The sequence below is a fragment of the Chiloscyllium plagiosum genome, unplaced genomic scaffold, assembly GCF_037043375.1.
Source record: "Chiloscyllium plagiosum isolate Xiang-an unplaced genomic scaffold, Cpla_swu_hap1 HiC_scaffold_1, whole genome shotgun sequence".
NCBI classification, from domain to species: Eukaryota; Metazoa; Chordata; class Chondrichthyes; order Orectolobiformes; family Hemiscylliidae; genus Chiloscyllium; species Chiloscyllium plagiosum.
This window is the reverse complement of record NW_028270139.1, coordinates 67,300,554-67,322,929: the sequence shown is the minus strand read 5'-3', so window position 1 is coordinate 67,322,929 and position 22,376 is coordinate 67,300,554. Positions and strand designations below refer to the sequence as shown.

At 41.2% G+C, this 22,376-nt stretch overlaps 1 protein-coding gene across 12 annotated transcripts in view; it reads right to left on the bottom strand.

Annotated features, from left to right (window-relative positions):
• Positions 1-22,376, bottom strand: part of LOC122550847 (LIM and calponin homology domains-containing protein 1-like) — a 365,967-nt gene that overhangs the window by 187,205 nt on the left and 156,386 nt on the right. For all 12 annotated transcript variants that reach the window (XM_087987661.1, XM_043692191.2, XM_043692236.2 and 9 more), the window contains exon 2: positions 12,886-12,956. In XM_087987661.1, coding sequence (XP_087843787.1) covers positions 12,886-12,956 — 71 coding nt within the window. The remainder of the gene's footprint in view (positions 1-12,885; positions 12,957-22,376) is intronic.

The following is a 22,376-nucleotide window of genomic DNA, read 5'->3' as shown; positions in this document are numbered from 1 at the left end:
CACCCACGCTTCTCACCCGCTTTTCAGTTTCACATTCGCCTCCACCCCCACCACCATAGCATCTAATTTAAAAAGGCTGAATATTGCTGTTAACCCATTTTATGGTAATCCGTTACAATTCTCTGGATTAGTGATTACCACAATAGGAGAAGATATAAGCAGCTAAGATTATAAAGAGATTTTATTATGTCTAAACACATAATACCAAAGCATAAATAGGATTTCAGTTCACAACTGCATTCCTGCTTTTAACAGGCATTATTACATTAGCGATTGTTCAAAAGGAAACTCTTTCGGTTATGTCCCTGAGAGCTAGAAAAGCAAAACGATTCCCACTCTGGCAAAGAAGAAAATGTCATTCAATGTTTCAGTTGATGTATGTTTTTGTGGCAAAATAAATGGAGTCTTACTCCATCCAAAATATGTTCAAAATTACTTGTACATATTCTGATCACAAAGGATGGGTCGAGAATCCATCCCCATTCAAAAAGCAACAATTTCTCCATTTGATGTCTTAATGTTTTCTACCAACCATTACTATTGAAAAATAAATTCACTCGTCAGATGGTCATTAACTCTTTGTTGGGATATTACAGACACAGAAGGGTAAGGCACTTACCTAAATTGCATGTTAGAAATTTTAAGATTAAGAAACAGTTTGCAATTTATTAAACACCTTTCCTGGTTACAGGATTTCCTAATGTGAATTACTCATTACATGTTGTAGTGCAAAAAAAAACCCAACAGCGCATTTATACATAACAAGATCCCATTAACAACAATGAGATAAAGGGTTAGTTTTTTTTAGCTTCTTCTTAGTTGTATTAATTAAGGGATAAACAGTGGCCAGGACAAACCATATCCTGGGATCTGTAACATCTACTTCAATTTAATACCATGGCCTGAACTTTTGCCCCTAGGTCAGAGAAGTGATCATGAACAAGAAATGCCTTAGTTGCTCCAGTTTTGATTCCAGAGAGGTGGATAAAATGGAAATCAGATCCACTGTCCCAGAGAGAGTGACAAGGTAGCCCAGAGGTTGCTGTGGAGGTGCCCATTGGAAAGACCTGGCTCAGTGTTTCTGGACTCATTGCAATTTAAAACAAAATGGCTTGCTCAACACACCTCCCATGCCACATGAATGCCAACTCATGCTACATTATGCCCTAACCCCATCGCTCCTCATACCCTCCTTGTCAAACTATTCCCCCTCTGTCCAACCTGATGGCCCTCATAACCTCCATGACAATTATTTAATTCTACACCCCAAGGGAATTTCAAACATTCCCTGTGAACTTAGAGTCCTTTAACAAACCATGTGTCCTAATGCCAATTCAGAACGAACTTAATGCCAATCCATTGCCAACAATGTTCCCATGCACTGCCTTACCCCTTACACCCTCCATACCAGTTCACTTAATATCTATCATGCACAGACCTCAGGACTTATTCAGTGATGCATTAAGATGAAATTGTTAATTTTCTGTTGATAAATGCATTATTTTAATTGAACAGCCTCATTATTTGAATATAACTTTCATTATGTTTAAGTGACTTCATCAACTAAATTCTTTATAAAAACAAACATTTGTATTCATAATTTCACGTCAGAGACTTTATAAGCACTTGGAACTGTCAAACTGTGAACCAACAGGCGCCCCACTGTGACAACAATGGGTTGTGAACTCAGGCCTGTAGTGCAAATCTTATAATGAGATCCTCAGGCTGATGTCAAAAGACCGAGTGAAATAACAAGGAGTTTTTTTTATATCACAGAAAGTTCTTTCAAAAGTTTGTAGGCCTGAAGCGTTAAATGCCTTAATAGCTTGACAACTCCCTTGCTCACTCCATTGACAGGTTGTCGGTCGCCAATGAGTTTATAAACTTAGTACACATATTAATGTGTACTTTTAACAATCCGAAATGTCACTTAACCAATCAAGACGGGCAGATACCGAATCTTATGGGGCACCTGACCTCTCCCAGAGATGACACTGAATCTCTCCAAAAGTTAAAAATCACACAACACTGGAATTACGCTTCCAATGGCATTTTGAGCTCATCTTCTTATCCTGCCCAATTTTCAGAAAATTCTGACTGTCATCTAACAGACAGTATCTCTGAAATTACAGCACACTTGCTCCAACATGTCAGCCTTGATAATGTGGGCAAGTTCTGAATGCCACTTGAATTAAAGAGAAGAACACGATGCCTAAGCCAACTTTGATCACAAAAATACTTGACTTTGAAACAAAAAAGATGTTTAAATGCTTAAGTATGTTGTTTCTGTGCAGCTACACAGAGTTGTTCTCAGTTTCTTTTGTCAATGTGGTTAGGATGTTGAACTCATCTTTCAGATTTCCTTTGCCAATTTGATTTATCCAGTCAAGATGAAAATTAAAGTCACCCATAATTATTTAAGTAAGGGGTAACTAAGCAATAATAAACACAGCAGGTTGAGTATAATCTGAAAAAAATGTAAGGTTGTCCACTTTAGTGGGAAGAATAAAAAAGCAGAATATTATTTAAATGGAGAGAGATTACATATGCTGCAATACAAATAGATTTGGGTGTCCTTGTATGAGAAATCACAAAATGTCTCCACATGGCTACAGTGATTAATTAGGAAGGAAGAAAGAATGTTGTCTGTCATTGTAAAAGGGATATAAAAAGGAGGTCTTGCTCCAACTATACAGGGCATTGGTAAGCCACACCCAGTACTTGGTATAGCTTTAGTCATCTTACTTAAAGGAGGACATACATTGAAAGAAGTTCAGAGGAGCTTCATTAGGCTTATTCCTGAGCATGAGGTGATTGTGTTATGAAAAATGGTTAAGCAGATTGGGCCAATGCTCATCGGAGTATAGAAGAATGAGAGGTAACTTTATTGAAACATATAGTATTCCAAAGTGCGATACAAAGTTGATGCTGGGAAGATGTCTCTTCTCAGAAAACTTACTGCTAAAGAGCTCAATTAAAAATAAGAAATTATTGGCAAAAATGAGGAGGAATGCCTTGTCTCAGAGATCAATAGTCTTTGGAATTCTGGAGCCCAGAGAGCTGTGGAGGTTGGATCATTACCTACATTCAAGTTGGAGTTAGACAGTTTTTCAGATCTTCAAGCAAATCAAGTGTGATGGGGAGAAGGCAGGTAAGTGGCGTTAAGGCTACAATCAAATCAACCATGATCTCATTTATTGGCAGAATATGCTCGTTGGACTAATTGGCCTACTTCTATTTCTTATAATGTTACATTAATGTTATCTCTCAAGGTGCAGAGGTAGTTAAGATGTTACCCTTAATGGAATGCGCAATGGTTTCTGCTCCAAACTTGCTGATAAATGTATACAGGTATGTAACAATAATTTATAGTTTGTTGTTCAACATCAATGACCTTAATTAATTATTTTGTAAATTTGTGCTTAAGTTTAGAGACTTAATGCTAGAAATTAATCACTTCTTCATTTTGACACTCAAGAGTTTAATTTCCTTGGAGTGATAACTTTCACACACTGACTTGCACAGATCCCTTTCTGTATATTTTTTGTAATGGAACCATCAACTTACATAAAATACTGACTGTGCGATAATATTCAGAGAGATTTACATTGTGGATCTCTGCCCATTCCTCACTTTTTGAGATTTACCCAGGCCCTTGAACTGTTTATCATCTACATTCATGATATCCACTTTGAAAAGGCAGCAACCAAAGGCCAAAGAAGAGTCACCTACAAGCAGATTTACCAGTTTTATTGCTTCCCATTAAAGCAGAGGTTTCACAGATTGAAATGCATAATCAAAATGAGTGGGAAGAAATTGGCTGCATCAATCAGTATTGCTCAGCACTGAGGAAAATGCACTTTGAGGTAATAATATTTAAAACCTCTAAGAGGTTCACTTCCTTCCACAATAGGTCATTAATCTCATCTTCCCTTGCAAGTGAAGAAAACTAGAAGCTTTCTTTTACTTTGAAGAGTAAGGGTTATTCTGTAATCTTAAGTATTTTATACAATTTGATGTCCCTAATGGTAATCTCTCAATTGCAGATGAAACCTGTGGAAGTCAGAAACAGGAATTTCCCACCCCTTGAGCAGAGTGGGCAATGGCGAGAAAGTTGGGAAAATATGATGGAAATAGAAAAATTAGGTTCTTAATGTTGAGTTAAAAAATTCTTATGTTTCCCCCTGGGATTTTAAACAGTGACTCTAAGTCTCACTAATAAATCTAAACTACCTTATCTTCATCCATCTGAATCTCATTATCAGCTAATCTCACCTCATTTCCATGTGCTTCCCTGAGAAACTAAACGGCATGAGTTCCCAATATGAACATCAGAGCAGCTACCTGGAAGCACCAGTTTGTTGTCCAGGCCTACACAACATATTCACATTTGCTGCACAAACACTGTCCTTCTCCACCCTTCATTCACCCAAGAGGGTTTAAGCAAACCACCTGCCTCACCACATCATTATGGATGCTTTCAGACCAACTCATGCACCACGTTAGCCCTTCGGCACTTCATTTTGTAGCTCTGACACATTTATCACTTGCAAGTTTCTGCCAGATAGCGATCCTGATGGACACCCTTCCATCATTGGCAGGTGAAAGTCTTGCCACTGAACCCTCTGAGAGCTGAGCGAGTTTCGCTTCAGCAGTGGAGGTTAAGCTCAGAGTTGGCTGCGCTGACCAGCTTGTAGAAGCTCGTTGGGTTTGATAACAGGACTGAGGTAATTAGTTGGATAAAAGATAAAGGCTTGTGCAAGTTAAGGATGAATTCACACTGTGCTAGTAGGAGAGCACGGCTGCACAGCACAATGAAGGTTACTGGATTGTTTGCTCATTGTGGCCTCTTGTGAACAAAGTTAGAGCTAATGGAATAAAGGGGATTAAAGCAATGTGGTTACCAAATCGGCAGTAATAAACAGTAATGGTGAACAGTTGTTTTCTAGGCAGGAGAAAATATTACTCCTTTCTCAAGGAGCAGTATTGGGTTCCTTGGTCTTCCCGATTTACATTCAAGACCTAAACCATAATCTACCGGTCCCAATTTCCAAATATTGATTATATGAATCTTGGAATTACTGTGAAGCATGAAGATGACAGAGTGGATCTGCAAAAGTACATGTGCAGTGGAATTGGTGGACAACTGGCGGATGAAATTAAATGCAAAGAATGCTAATTTGATTCACTTTAATATAATATAAATAAAAGGTACAATTCTAAAGAAGGTTCAGCTGCAAACTGACCTGGGTGCACATGTGTGCAAATCATAGAAAGTGGCAAGATCAGTTAAGGGTGAAGATAATAAATCATGGCATCCTGGACTTTATCAATACAGGATTAGAAAATAAAAGTAATGAAGTTATATTAAGCCAGAAGGAAACATTAGTTCAGGCTCAACAGGAGTAGTGTGTCCAGATCTGAGTTCCACCATACAAACTAGCCTTTAGGAAAACTCATCAAGGAAACCACAGTGGGTGCTTGATGAGTTCACCTCACCACTTGTTCCAAAACAAAATCCATCTAGTCCATTAACAAACTATACAGCACAGCACGATCCATCAGCACCAGCTGTGCATACCCTTCCAACATGGACACTGGCACTCCACTCCAGCTTGGCGCAGTTGCATTCAGAATGCATCCATCTTGTGCCTCTGACATTTCCTCAGCATGCATGCCATGACTGCCAGGCCTTGTATTGGCAATTGGTGGTCATGCTATCTAGTAGGGCTCGTAGGTCTTGCTTTACAGCAGTGTGCCACATCATTCTAGCACCTGTGCCCCACGACAGAATTGTTCACACACTGCATCTGTAACAAGCAGTGGGACAAGTCAAAGTCTCAGGGGCACAGTGCACAGTGAGGTCTACGTAGGGAGGTTTCAAACAAGAGCCCCCACATGGTTAGATAAGGGCAGCCTCCCATACCAAGGCTTCAGCCATAGACAGACATCCAGTCAGGATGGCATTGTTCAGGAATCCATACCTCTGTGCTCTGACAAAGGGGGGGAGGCTAGTGACCATCAGCCAGGTGTCTGGACAGGTGAAGACTGGCATTGACAATTCAGGTGATTGGAAGGGAGAGACCATAACCATGCCTCTCAGGGAACAGAGGTGCAGGTAGTCAGTTGTAAGACCACAAGAAATAGGAACAGGAGTAAGCTTTCTCAAGTTTTCTCCGCCATTCAATAATATCATGGCTGAGTTGTTTAAATGTCCACCAAGGTTCAGGAGTGGAACGGGATGTGGCAAGATTACAGAGTTCAGATCTGATCCATTTGATTGAGGAATCACTTAACTCTATCGTTTACTGCTAATGCTGTTTGGCACACACATAACCTTTGTTGTAACTTCACCAGGTTGACACCTCATCTGTAGGCATCAACTCCTGCACTCACCATTGAGCCAGGGTTGACCATTAGGTTTGATGGCCATGGTAGAGTAGGAGATATGCTAGGCTACAAAGGTGCAGATTGTCTAGCAGTGGAGTATATGAGGCAGATTTCTCAAACTAAAGGACATTAATGAACCAGATGGACAATTGACAATGGTTTCATGATCATTGTCAGACTTCCCTTGGAAGGACAGCAGTCTGTACTATGATAACAATTTCCTGCTTATCCTACAAAACCTCAACTCATAAATATCAAAGGTGCTTCAAGGATTTCACATTCACTATGTGCAAACTCAAAGTGTCTTCAGGTAGTTTCTGAAAACGTTCTCATGAAAGGCATGACAAGTCACAAAAATTCCTTCAAAAAGAATATTCAATTATCAAGGTTGTTAAGATTTATGGTGGACAATTTTCAATTCAACATTATTTTTGTCAGACATGAATCTTTTTAACAAGATATTGACATAAAAGTTAAAAAGGGTTGGAAATTCTATTGTTTAAATGTTAAATTCTGGTGTTATTTTGTTGGTGCAGATTATTTAACAGCTCTGAATCCATTCAGCATAGAACATACACTCAGTCCCGAGGGCTGCAAAGGAACAAGCAACATTCTGTGTTCAGTAACAGCTTCATGCCAAGAGGATACACATAATTTTGATCTCGACCCAGTACTGCAGAAGCTTTTTACCAGCCGGATAACACTGAAGCAACTTTCACATTTCAATCAAAAACTTTCAGCATTCAAATAAAATTAAAAGTTGATTGTAAACTCATTCTTTGGATGAAGTAATCAGCATCACAGTACTTCTTAGTTCAAAAACAATATACATTCATGAAATGATCAAGCAGGAAAATCACCTTAGGTGGTGGATTGGAGACATTTAAACAGACATATGATGTATTGAATATGACTTTTACAAAATGTGGAGTTTAAAACCATTTAAGTAAAATCTATTTCAAATATGCAGATATTCTTTGTATTTGATGATAAGCACTTATTCCCTTACAATTGCATGCGCCATTTTCCCTCACTTGATGCCTTTGATTTGACCTGTGACAGTATCCCATGCTGTTTTAGGACATATGCCATATCTGACGCATGTATCTGAGCAAAGTTCTTAAATTGTATTCAGGGCCTTGAGCTCTCATTGAGTGCTTGTTCCTTCACTGTGATGACTCTATGTATGGTGACGATAAGCATCAACTAACTTTATTCCCATTGCAGCCAATAGCAGGTGGTCTTCTTTAAAATCCCTGATTCTGGAGGAATGGCACAGATTTAGGATGGGGTAATTGTCTGCATACTTTCTGTCTCCATTTATGCCATAGAGGAGGAGGAAGCAGATGCCATCCATTTTGGACCAACAGAATATAGGTCCAAGTTAAGAACAGTGGATGCTGAAAAAGTTCATGTGCACAGTTCAATTAACTGTAATATTCAGATGTGAAGAAGGATCAAAAAGGCTAATGGAATGTTAGTCTTTTTTTAATGAGATGACTTGACTACAAAGGGAGAAAGTTTTGATAAATTAATGCAAAGATTAGATCACATCTGGAGTACAACATACAATTCTGAGCTCACATTCTAGAAGGAAGTATTAGCCTTGGAAGGAGAGCAGTTCTGATCCACTAGAATATTACAATACTTCCATAGATTAGGCAAGGCTAAAATCAATGGAGTCAAGGCAAGTGCATGCACTTAAGATAAAGTTCAATGATGATCTGGTTGCATGGTGGGTCAGGGTCAAGTGCTTACTCCTGCTCCTGTTTTTCTATATAAAAGTTTACCTTGTAAAACTTCATTTTAGGTGCAGATCTGTGAATTATATCTATCTAATTCTTAACAGGAAGGGAGCATTAGAAACCCAGTTGTTAGCCATTAACCAAGTTTTGTAATGATTCCGCTGCCATCAGAATGTCACATAAATAGAAAGAGGTGCAGTCATCTTAATTTAAGGATGTGGAACCGGAATCTTACAAACAGAATTTATGGGAACATGGTAAAGATATGGTGGCTCAGTGGTTAGCACTGCTGCCTCACAGCACCAGGGGCCCAGGTTCGATTCCAGCCTCAGGCGACTGTCTGTGTGGAGTTTACACATTCTCCCCGTATCTGTGTGGGTTTCCTCCCACAATCCAAAGTTGTGTAAGCTAGGTGAATTGGCCAAGCTAAATTGCCCATAGTATTCAGGGGTCTGGAGGTTAGGTGCATTAGTCAGGGATAAATGTCGGATAATAGGGGAGGGGAATGAGTCTGGGTGGATAACTCTTCAGAGGGTTGGTGGGGACTTGTTCGGCTGAAGGGTCTGTTTCCATACTGTGGGGATACCATGATTCTAATAGAAAAGGGTCCTGCAAATGGTACTTCCAAAGCCAAGTTGGGGATTCAGACAGCCTAGAAAATAATGCTTCTGGAAGGATTCTTGTGGAGCCTAAACATCAAACAATTTTCCAGTAAAATGCTAACTTTGCACTGTGATCTTCCAGTGGGTCTGAATGGGCAAAATTTCTGCCTTTCACAGTTTTCCTAATGCATTCAGCCATGTGGCAGTAACACACTAGATTTGCCAACTTGGAATTCAGGCCATTTAATATTTTCAATTAATGTTCATCTTCTAATTTCTGCTTTCACATACCCCTTCATTAGCTTCCTACATCAACCTGACTATCTCCTCAATATTGTAGTGACAGCAAAAACAATAACGTTAGCATAGCATTGACTCCACAAGATGGGAATAAAAACAATGATAGCAAATGTAAGTGACATTGAATGAACAGAAAAGGGGTTTTGTAAAACATTGTGTATCAATGACACCCAAAAGCTAAAATGAGCCAGTCACAAGGAAGTTGGAATACAACATAAATGAACGTTCAGGACAGGTATCCATATCTCTGAAGGGATAAAATTAATACTAGAAACATGCCAGAAATGTTATGAAAGTAAACAGCAGGGAATTCGCCAGAAATAATAAATTGGGATGAATCAGAATGAAGGTAATTATAATGAAGTTGATTAACATTAAGAGTGACTGAAAGGAATGACTGAAAAGCTTGATGGAAGTGTTGTCTTTACAGGAAGCAGTGGCAGAGCAAGACTTTTAACATGTTACAGATATAACCTGGATATACCTCCACTATGCTGCCCCACCAGCCAGATAATGGAGGAAAAATTTAGAAACTAGGACAGATACCTATTATCATCTCCTTTTCTAAATCCAAATCAACATCTCTGTCAAAAAAGCCTCTAGGCTGCCCCTTCCCTGCTCACCACTTGTAAGATACAGCAAGGAGACAAAGCTGAGCAAATTCCTACTTCCCTGACTTCCACTTACAGTACAGTAATCTGAAGGTGCTGTTAGGCCTACAGGGTGGAGAGGGGATGTGTTAGGAGGGAGGTGATGGCAGGTATCAATGGTGCAGCAGCCCAAATTTCTGCCATTCTCTTGTCGGAGATCACAGCTATAACCAAAATTACCTTAATCTTATGGGCTCTTGTCGTCCTTTTAACCTGTTCTACTCCCTTGGGTGATGCTGCAGCCTAGAGGCTTTTTTGACAGAGATGTTGATTTGGATTTAGAAAAGGAGATGATAATAGGTATCTGTCCTAGTTTCTAAATTTTTCCTCCATTATCTGGCTGGTGGGGCAGCATAGTGGAGGTATATCCAGGTTATATCTGTAACATGTTAAAAGTCTTGCTCTGCCACTGCTTCCTGTAAAGACAACACTTCCATCAAGCTTTTCAGTCATTCCTTTCAGTCACTCTTAATGTTAATCAACTTCAACCTGTAGCACTGCCAGGATTTTCACTGGGGCCGTGAATGGCAGATATACTGCTGGGTGACTGCCTTCAACATTTGCCGATCTTCATCTTAGATTAGATTAGATTACTTACAGTGTGGAAACAGGCCCTTCGGCCCAACAAGTCCACACCGACCCGCCGAAGTGCAACCCACCCATACCCCTACATTTACCCCTTACCTAACACTACGGGCAATTTAGCATGGCCAATTCACCTGACCTGTACATCTTTGGACTGTGGGAGGAAACCGGAGCACCCGGAGGAAACCCACGCAGACACGGGGAGAATGCGCAAACTCCACACAGTCAGTCGCCTGAGGCGGGAATTGAACCCGGGTCTCAGGTGCTGTGAGGCAGCAGTGCTAACCACTGTGCCACCGTGCCACATCCCTGACCATCTACAGCAGGATCATGGCACGGTCAGAGGAGGAGATGAAAGTTCTGCTGTGACCATTCTTTAATAGGAAGGGAAGAATTCAGACACTTCTTTTACAAAATAAACATCATGTGACTGAAAACTGGCATTAATGACATTCTTCTAATTGTATAATGCAATGCACAAATTTAATTCCTAAGATTGATTGGGTCTACATACATAAGACTACAAATCATTTAATCCATTATAGATTAGTCTATTGCCTGGGTAACAACTAGTTCTTTAAACTGCAGTTGATTGCATTTTCAGGCTAACAATATCTGTTGGCAAATGCTGAAAATGTACCAAATAAACTATTACTTCATAATCTGAGCTCACCAGATGGCAAAGAAATAACTTTAAAAATCACACAACACCAGGTTATAGTCCAACAGGTTTAATTGGAAGCACACTAGCTTCAGTTACATCACACTGCAATTTTTTGCTATAAATTCTGTGTTACGATCGAGCCCTCCACTATCACCTGATGAAGGAGCGTCGCTCCGAAAGCTAGTGTGCTTCCAATTAAACCTGTTGGACTATAACCTGGTGTTGTGTGATTTTTAACTTTGTACACCCCAGACCATCACCTGTATCTCTAAATCAAGAAATAACTTGACTGGTTCATAATCAGTCTCTGTTTGAAGTAACTGTTCTGTGGTTTTGTGTACACACCAGATGTCCGGAAGTTGTAGGATTAGCTAATAATCTGAGATATTAAAATAATTACTTTCTGCTGCTTACTGACCAGGCTGAAAAATAGTTACATTACCAATCCTGTAGGTACAGTCAACAAACACAATGCCTCGCTTGGTGTAGTGGTATTACCATATGCATTGTTAACATTAACAGAAGTAGAGTTTGAACTAAAGCACTGTTATATAAAACAGCTCATCAACAGACAGAAAATCAGCACAACCATTCATCTACAAGCACATCAACTTTTAATAAGACAGATTTCTGCTGCAATCCTGGCAGAGGGGCTAACTATAAGGCCACTGTCAGGACCTGATAGTTGAACACGGTAGAAGCTAGCGCCGTAGCTGATAGTTATTTATCAGTGACCTGTGCTTGAAGATATCAGTTATTATATGGCTTATGAATTGAGCTACTGTGCCTTTCATGAGAACCCTACTTTGAACAACAGAAAACACATTATTCTTATCAGTAACCAACAACACCAAGCTTAACTTTCTATTCAATCTGAAATGGGCTCTGATTAGAGCTTGGAACATAGAACATTACAGCATAGTACAGACCCTTCGACCCTCAATGTTGCGCCAAACTGTGAAACCAATCTGAAGCTCATCTTTCCTACACTATTCCATTTTCATCCATATGTTTATCCAATGACCATTTAAATGGCCTTAAAGTTGGTGAGTCTACTACTGTTGCAGGCAGGGCGCTCCACACCCCTACTACTCTCTGAGTAAAGAAACTACCTCAGACATCTGTCCTGTATCTATTACCCTTCAATTTAAAGCTATGTCCCCTCATGCTAGCCATCGCCATCCAAGGAAAAAGGCTCTCATTATCTACTCTATTTAACCCTCTGATTATCTTATATGTCTCAATTAAGTCACCTCTCAACCTTCTTTGCTCTAACGAAACCAGCCTCAAGTCAATCAGCCTTTCTTTATAAGACCTTCCCTCCATTCCAGGCAACAACCTAGTAAATTACCTCTGAACCCTTTCCAAAGCTTCCACATCCTTCCTATAATGCGGTGACCAGAACTGTACACAATACTCCAAATGTGGCTGTTCCAGAGTTTCGTACAGCTGCAACATGACCTCGTGGCTCCAAAACTCAATCCCTCTATTAATAAAAGCTAACACGCCATATGCCTTCTTAACAACCCTATCAACCTGGGTGGCAACTTTCAGGGATCTATGTCCATGGACACCGAGATCTCTCTGCTCGTCGACACTGCCAAGAATTTTACCATTAGCCCAATACTCTTTATTCCTGTTGCTCCTTCCAAGTGGATCACCTCACATTTTTCCACATTAATTTGCCACCTCTCAGCCCAGCTCTGCACTTATCTATGATTGATCAAACTATAGTCAGTAAATCATAAGTAAATATATTTGGTGCACATGGTAAAAAGATTTCATACACATTTAGACACTGTTCAAAAGCTGTGAACATAATATGTCACACCTCTAACTCCACTTAGAGAAACCTTAATTAATCTCAGCACGTAAAAGTGAAGGGTATTGTCACCATCTTTGGTTGGCCTTTTTACAAATATATTGGAAAAGAAGCATTAATTACTTACTCGCAAAGCAAGATTCCATTTTCCAAACCCGTTCGAAAGTCCTTATCACCAAAACTTCTGCCTGTTACTTGCTGAAGACAAAAAGGAAAATATATTAGATAGAATTTAAATAGAAATCACAGTGTTATTGATGGTTAAGAATTACAATGACATGAAGTGCCATGTATGTTACTGGCCCTGACTATTCAGCCCATAACTCAATGCATATAAAATATTTTAAATGGCAACTTATAATTAACAAGGACATTATTTCCTAAAAAAAATGCTTTAATACAAAAATAGTGCAAAATATAGTTGGGGTGCGTCAATTTTGAAATAATAATGTTTCTTCCTTGCATCATTAGGAAAGACCATGAGGAAATCTGAAAATGGTCAACACACTCCAGCTTCAAGCCACATGTGACTGACTACGGTTACATAAGAGACACAACTTGAAAATTTGTGAATGGAGTCTATTACTCATTCACTCTTTACTGATTTTCATTTGAAAAATGTTAGAATTTTTACTTTCCCCCTTAATCATGGCAACCATAAGTCTTCCCTTTTAAATAAATTCACTTATTCAGTATTATTAATGTGGTGGAAACTTCCCTTCTCAGTCATCTCCTGTTAGCATCAAATACACTCAAATGTCACACAACGAGAACCAACGTAAAACTAACTGTCCTCTTCCAACACCAACCTCAGAATGCATTACCTTGGCAGTACTATAACAATATGGACCACAGGTTAACTGCTTTGCAATACCTCTGAGCTCGAGTTGCCTATTATGAACTGGATTGAGATTTTCCAAAGTAGCCCTCTAACAACCAAAATATGAAGGAGAATTCCATCCCATCTCTATGTTTGATTTGATCCTCAATGGGAAAAGCTCAATTTAACCTAACGGGCCTACCAATTCCACACAAACTTCATCCCAGGACATGAAAGAGAGATGGTTACCAGACATTTTCCAGTGATAGAACGAGATCAGTCACAGTACATACATGATTACAGCCAATGCCCTTCAATAGCTTCTAAAGTAGATCTGCCTTCACAAAGCAGATTCCTATTCTCCTCTCTTTTTTCTTCTCTTTTGCATTTTTTTTTCATTCTTTCCTCTTTTTTCTTTGTCTGGCCACAGACTCCCAGCCTCCAACTGAGCCTGACCTGCCAAGCAAGCTTACAATCTAGTGAGTAGCCTCCCGGCCAGCAAGGTGAACATTGGTCCGATGTGGTGGACCCTCGCCCCGGTGTGGCGGACTCTCGGCCCGGTGTGGCAGACTCTCGCCCCGGTGTGGTGGACTCTCGGCCCAGTGTGGCAGACTCTCGGCCCGGTGTGGTGGATTCTCAGCCCAGTGTGGTGGACTCTCGGCCCAGTGTGGTGGATTCTCGGCCCAGTGTGGTGGATTCTCAGCCCAGTGTGGTGGATTCTCAGCCCAGTGTGGTGGATTCTCAGCCCGGTGTGGCGGACTCTCAGCCCAGTGTGGTGGATTCTCAGCCCAGTGTGGTGGACTCTCGGCCCAGTGTGGTGGATTCTCGGCCCAGTGTGGTGGATTCTCAGCCCAGTGTGGTGGATTCTCAGCCCGGTGTGGCGGACTCTCGGCCCAGTGTGGTGGATTCTCAGCCCAGTGTGGTGGATTCTCAGCCCAGTGTGGTGGACTCTCGGCCCAGTGTGGTGGATTCTCAGCCCAGTGTGGTGGATTCTCAGCCCAATGTGGTGGATTCTCAGCCCAGTGTGGTGGATTCTCAGCCCAGTGTGGTGGATTCTCAGCCCAGTGTGGTGGACTCTCGGCCCAGTGTGGTGGATTCTCAGCCCAGTGTGGTGGATTCTCAGCCCAGTGTGGTGGATTCTCAGCCCAGTGTGGTGGATTCTCAGCCCGGTGTGGCGGATTCTCAGCCCGGTGTGTTGGACTCTCGGCTCAGTGTGGTGGACTCTCGGCCCGGTGTGGTGGACTCTCGGCCCAGTGTGGTTGACTCTCAGCTTGGCGTGCTGAATTTTCGGCAGTATGTGGAGGTCTCTCGGCCCAGCGAGGTCTGAGCGCATACATCTGGTCTCAAGGTGATTCCTAAGTGCAATCCCACTGTAGCTAAGCACTTAAGAAAGACTTTCTGCTTTATTTCTTTATTTTCTGCTTAAACATGAGAAGGTCTGCAAAGTGTAACTTTTAACCTAACTTTGTATGGTTTATGCTGTGCTATAATCACTGCAATTTTTAACTTTTAACTTTGTTCTTAAGATTCTGTACCTAGGTACTTTTTCCCAAGATGTAACCTTGTGTGGTGAAATGATTGACTTTTCACTGTAGTCCTGTACTTTTGTTCTTGAGTACACGTGACAATAAAATCAAAGTCAAAAGTTAAAGATTACGATACCTACTGCTGAATTTGGGTAACCAGTTTGTGGGGTCATTCTGAGATAAACCTAACACCAAATCATTTGCATCAATCAACCAGATGTTTGGTAGATTCACACACTAGAACTGCTTCAAAGGGGAAGAAAATCTTTAAAAATAGGCATGCTGAAAGAACATTTTTTTATAAACTACTGAAACATCCCAACAATCCAAAAACATAACAGCAATGTGGACTTTCTTATTACTAATCTAATAAGCTCCAAGATTTCATGATAAAATAAACTAACTAAAATGATTCAGTCGCAAAAGAAAATGCAGCAAGATTCTTACCTACAGAGAGAAACGAAACTGGGCCAGCATGAAAGATTAGAACTACAGCCTTTAAAGAGGATCTGTAGACACAGAGCTATCAAACATGATTGCAGTAACTGGGTCACCCTTCTTTCAATAGGTAAAAGATGTGTTTTCTCTTTTATTCAATTTCTTTTTACTCAGATGTCTTTTGGTTAATTTGCAATTGAATTACCGCACCAAAAGAAAACCTACTTAACATTAACCCATAATCATTTGCTGAATTAAACTAAATGAATTTTAGCTTCATAAGCTTTATTTTTGTATAACATCAGCACTAAAGGAATAGTTAAACATAGAATCTAGAAACAGGAGCAGGTCTTCGGCCCATCGAGCCTGGTCTGCTGTTCAATATGATTATGGCTGACACTCTATCTCAATGTCATATTTCCACTTTGCCCCTTACCCTTTGATGCCTTCAAAATCTAAACATTAATCTATCTCTTTCTTGAATATATTCAGTAACATGGCCTCCACAAGTTTCTGTATTTGAGAATTCCACAGGTTCACTAATGTTTGAGTGAAGGAAGTTTTCCTCATGTCAGTCCCAAATAATTTATCCTGTGTCCTGAGAATGTAACTCCTGTTTCTCGATTACCCCCACCAGGTAAAACACCCTCCCATGCATCAATCTGTCTGTGGAGCCCTGTTTGAATTTTATACATTTGAGTCAGTTCCACTTTCACCCCTCTAAAACTCTTAAGAATACAGGCTCGGTTTCACCAATCTCTCCTCATAGGACAGTCCTGCCATCCCCAGTAAGATCTTAGTGAACCTCTAGTACACTGTCCCTTTGGCGAGTATATCCTTCCTTAGGTAGGGAGCACAATACTTCAATGTAGTCTTATCATGGCCCTATAAAACATTATGGAATTTAAAATGATTTGCAATTGCAAAAAGAATTGCCTTCTGATGAATATTGATTGGAAAGATTCTTTCTCAAATAGTGTAATTGTTTTAAAAATAGAACTTTAACTCAGCTTACTGATCGGTAGAATGACAGAGTGCAGCAGTGAGCCGCCACCATGTGTTCCCTCAGAAATGGGTCAGGCCTGCAGCATAGCTGCAGAGCTACAGTTCCCTCATTTGGAGGTCAGGTTTAAAACTATTCCTTCATTGACATTGAATACTAGCTTTACAAGTGCTGTATTTTGAATCCGGAAAAAATAGTAAAGCCATGATAGTAAAGCTACAACCACACCTCAAAATTACTGCAATATCTCTAAAGTGCTTTAGTCTGTTCTGAAGTCATGCTATGCCAAAATAAAGGAATTCAATTTGATAACTACAGAAAATAGACAGAGTGTTGGCAATACAGGATTAACCCTCATCTGATGCTTCCAATGTAGCCAACACCACCACTTCGACTAACTTGCAGGATTTGCATGATGGAGCCAATGCTAAATACACTGTAGTGAGGATGCATGCATCAGGAGAGGATGCAGATTTGTAAGATGTTAGCACCACATAAAGATAGAGTGTACCTTTGACAAGCGAAATGCAGGTGTGATAACATTAGTGGAATAATCTGAACAAAAAGAATTATCATGGTGTGTGTGTGTGTGTGTGTGTGTCTTTATAGAGGTTTATAAAATCATGTATGGATAGGGTAAATAGACAAGGTCTTTTCCCTAAGGGGGTCCAGAACTAGAGGGCATAGTTTAGGGTGAGAGGGGAAAGATTTAGAAGGGACTTAAGGGGCAACCTTTTCATGCAGAGGTGGGGTGCATGTATGGAATGAGCTGCCAGAGGAAGTGGTGGAGGCTGGTACATTTAAAAGGTATCTGGATGGGTACATGAATAAGACAGGTTTAGAGGGACATGGGCCAAGTGCTGGCAGATGGGACTAGGTTTATTTAGGATATCTGGTTGGCATGGATGAGTTGGACCCAAGGGTCTGTTTCCATACTGTACATCTCTAGGATTCTATGACTATGACTCTATGTCCTGTATACAGAAAGCGTGACAAATCCAACCAACCAACTACTGCCCCATCAGTCTACTCTCAGATGCAGGTGATGGGGTTCCTGTGTCCATCCAGGTGATAGTGATAGGTGCTGTCTAAAAGGCCTTGGTGAATATCTGTAGCGAATCTTGTGGATGGTACACATTGAAGCTACTGAGTGTCATTGGTAGAGCGAGTAGATGTTTGTGGAAATGGGTACTAATCAAAAGGGTGACTTTGTCTTGGATGGTGTTAATCTTCTTGAGTGTTGTTGGAGCTGCATTCATCCAGGCAACTGAGGAGTATTCCACAACATCCTGACTTGTGCCTTATAGATGGTGGACAGGCGTTGGGGAGTCAGGAGGTGAGTAACTTGCTACAGTATTCCTAGGCTCTGACCTGCTATTGTAGCCATACTATTTGTATGGCAATTCCAGTTCAGTTTCAGATCAAACGTAACCCCTGAGGATGCTCATTGTGGAAAATTCAGAAATAGTAATGCCATTGAATGTCAAGGGAAGATGGGTTGATTCTCTCTTGTTGGAGATGGTCATTGCCTGACAAATATTACCTTTCACTTTTCAGCCCAAGACTGGATATTGTCCAGGTTTTACTGAATTTGGACATGGACTGCTTCAGTATCCGAAGAGACGCAAATGTGTGTGTAATTATTATTGAACATCCCCACTTTGGACCTTATCATTAATGAAGCAGATGAAGATGTTTAGCTTATATGCTTAGATCTGTCTAAAAGATTAGATTAGATTACATTACAGTGTAGAAACAGGCCCTTCGGCCCAACAAGTCCACACCGACCCGCCGAAGCGAAACCCACCCATACCCCTACATTTACCCCTTACCTAACACTACGGGCAATTTAGCATGGCCAATTCACCTGACCCTGCACATCTTTTGTGACTGTGGGAGGAAACCGGAGCACCCGGAGGAAACCCACGCAGACACGGGGAGAACGTGCAAACTCCACACAGTCAGTCGCCTGAGGCGGGAATTGAACCCGGGTCTCAGGCGCTGTGAGGCAGCAGTGCTAACCACTGTGCCACCGTGCCGCCCACAAAACTTGCTGCTTAATCAGTTTGGCTTGCAAGTAGTCCTATTTTGTCACTTCACTGGGTTGATATGTCATTTTCAGGTATGCCAGGTGCAGTTACTGACATGCCCTCCTGCAGTCTCCATTGAACCAGGGTTGATCCCCTGGCTTGATGGTAATGATTGACTGGGGGATATTGTCATGATAGATGCATCTGCAGCTGGTAGATGGGTGAGAATGAGGTCAAGTATGTTTTTCCATCTTCTTGGATTCTAATTCACAGAGCTAGCCTAGCAGCTATGTCTTTTAAGACTCAACGAACACAGCCAGTAGTGATGCTGCTGAGCAACTCTTGGCTATGGACATTGAGGTCCCCATTCAATATACTTTCTTTGTCCTTGCTACCCACTATGCTTCCTGTTTGACATGGAGGAGTAGTGATTCATCAGCCAAAGGAGGTGCAGGCTCAAGGATGAGAGGAGCAGTACATGGGAACCAACAGGAGGTTTTCTTGCCCATGTTTGACCTCGTGCCATGTAACTTCATGGTGTATGGAGTCAGTATTGAAGAATCCTAGGGGAGCTTCCTTCTGATGGTATACCACTGTGTTATCATCTCTGCTGGGTCTGTCCTGCAGTGATGGTGATGGCGGTGTTTGGGACATTGTTCTTAAGGTATGGTTCTTTGAGTTAGGCTATGTCAGACTTGGCAAGTCTGCAAGACAGTTCTCTTAGTTTTAACACTAGCCCTCAGGTGTTGGTAAGGAGGACTTTGCAGGGTCAACAGGGCTGTTTTTGTTGTTGCTGTTTCCAATGCCTAGCCCAATGCAATGTGGGTTCATTCTTTTTCTGAGATTTTTTAAAAATTTATACCATTGAATGGCTAACTAGGTCACTTAGAGGGCAGTTAAAAAGGCAACCACATTACTATGGTACTGGAGTCATGTGTAAACCAGATCAGGTTAGGCTAGCATGATATACCAACATTAGCAGATTTCTCTCCCTAAAGCTCCTTAATGAATCAGATGGATTTTTATGACAATCGACAATGGTTTCAGGTTCACAATCAGCCTCTTCATTCCAGAATTGTTTAACGCAAATTCTATCAACTACTATGGTGGGATTCAAACCTGGCTCCATAAAGCATTTCTGGGTCTCTGTATTTACCAAGTACAGCACTAATAACACCATGCCCCTGGCTCCCTGTAAAGTTTTCAATTCTGTTCTGTATTTCACACATATTTCTGTTTTTATACAATTACAGAGTCCTACAGCACGGAAACAGACCCTTCAGTCCAACTCATCTACACCAACCAGGCATCTCAATATGACCTAGTCCCATTTGCCAGCATTTGGCCCATATCTCTCTACACCCTTCTTATTCATATACCCATCCAGATGCCTTTTAAATGTTGTAATTGTACCAGCCTCCAACACTTCCACTGTCAGCTTGTTCCATAAATGCACGATCTTCTCCGTGAAAAAGTTGCCCCTCAGGTCCCTTCCAAATCTTTCCCTTCTCACCCTAAACCTACAGGTGTAGGGGTAGCACAGTGGCTCAGTGGTTAGCACTGCTGTCTCACAGCGCCAGGGACCCAGATTCGATTTTAGCCTTGGGCAGCTGCCTGTGTGAAGTTTGCACATTCTCCCCATGTCTGCGTGGGTTTACTCCGGGTGCTCTGGTTTCCACCCACAATCCAAAGATGTGCAGGTTAGGTGAATTGACTATGCTAAATTGCCCATAGTGTTCAGGGATGTGTAGGTTAGGTGCATTAGTCTGAGGTAAATGTAGTGTAGTAGGGGAATGGGTCTGGGTGGGTTACTCTTCGGAGGGTCGGTGTGGACTTGTTGGGCTAAAGGGCCTGTTTCCACACCGGAGGGGTTCTATGATTCCATACCCTCTAGTTTTGGATTCCCCCACCCAAGGAAAATGACCTTAGTTGTTGACCCAATCTATGCCCCTCATGATTTTATAAACCTATATAAGGTTGCCCCCTCAGTCTCCAACACTCCATGGAAAAAGCCCTAGCCTATTCAGCCTCTCCAGTCCCAGAAACATTACTGCAAATCTTTTCTGAACCATTTCAAATTTGACAACATTCTTCCTATAGAAAGGTGACCAGAATTGTATGTAATATTCCAAAAGTGGCCTCACCAATATTCTGTACAGCCGCAACATGACATCACAACTCGTACAGTCAGTGTTCTGACCAATGAAGGCAAGCATACCAAATGTCTTCTTCACCATGCTGCCAACCTGTGGCTCTACATTCAAGGAACTACACACCTTGAAAGGTCTCTTTGTTCAGCAACACTCCCCAGTGTCCTCCCATTAAGTGTATAAGTCCTGCCTTGGTTTGCCTTACGAAAATGCAACAACTCACATTCATTGAAATTAAACTCTATCTGCCATTCCTCAGCCCATTGTATTTTGAGATAATCTTCTTCACTGTCCACTACATCATCTATTTTGATGTCATCTGCAAACTTACTAACCATACATCCTCTATTCACATCCAAATCATTTATATAAATGACAAAAAGCAGTGGGCCCAGCACTGATCCTTGTGGCATACTGCTGATTACAGGTCTCCAGTCAAAAAAAACCCTCCACTACCACCCTCTGTCTCCTACCTTCAAACCAATTTTGTATCCAATTGGCTAGCTCTCTCTGGACCCCATGTGATCTAATCTAACCAGAGTGCAATGTGGAACATCATTGAATGCTTTGCTGAAGTCCATATAAACAACAAGTTTCACTCTGTCTCTTTCTATCTTCTTTGCCACTTCTTCAAAAACTCAAGCAAGTTTGTGAGACATGATTTCCTACATACAAAGCCATGCTGACTATCCCTAATTAGTCCTTGCCTTTCCAAATGCATGTAAATCCTGTCGATTGAATACGGTTCCAAATATTCGTCATAAGCCTTGAATTCCCTCCATTACTCTGTATTCCAATCTCCCTGTCTTAGGTTTCTTCTTAAATCATTGAAAATAAGTCCTTCCCTGGTTGATCATTTTTACCTTCTACATTATTTAGTCTCTATTCACAGTTACTTTAAATCACATTGTGGCCACCGCTAGTTAAGTGATGCCCTACTGTAAGACACTCCACTGACCATAAGTCATTTCCCTGAGTCAGATTCAATACTGCTTCCTGCTTTACTGACAGGAGACATATTGACAATCAACTCATTATTAATGCTTATATGTGCTCCCCTTCTAATTGCCTCAAGTAAGGGAAAGGGGGTGTGAAATATCTAAGAAAGCCACATTTGTAAAATAATGCTTTCTCACAGTTAAAAGAGGAAACAAACCTGATGGGCACCAATTCAGTAATCACCTGCTCAGCAAAGGTTGAAGGGTTTCGGTTGCAGTCCGAGTGTGCTGTTATACTGCCTGTGTGCAATAGAGGGCAGCCTCTGACTGCCAGGGGCTGTGTATCACATGTAACATTCAAATATGACCAAAATGGTAAAGAAATATAGATATATGAATTAAATCAGACTTGTTGTAAATTCTGTTTGAAAAGCAAATAAACATTAGGAATTGAACCTTTAAGTTATAGAAGTTATAGAAGTATGTGGGCGGCACGGTGGCACAGTGGTTAGCACTGCTGCCTCACAGCGCCTGAGACCCGGGTTCAATTCCCGCCTCAGGCGACTGACTGTGTGGAGTTTGCACGTTCTCCCCGTGTCTGCGTGGGTTTCCTCCGGGTGCTCCGGTTTCCTCCCACAGTCCAAAAGATGTGCAGGGTCAGGTGAATTGGCCATGCTAAATTGCCCGTAGTGTTAGGTAAGGGGTAAATGTAG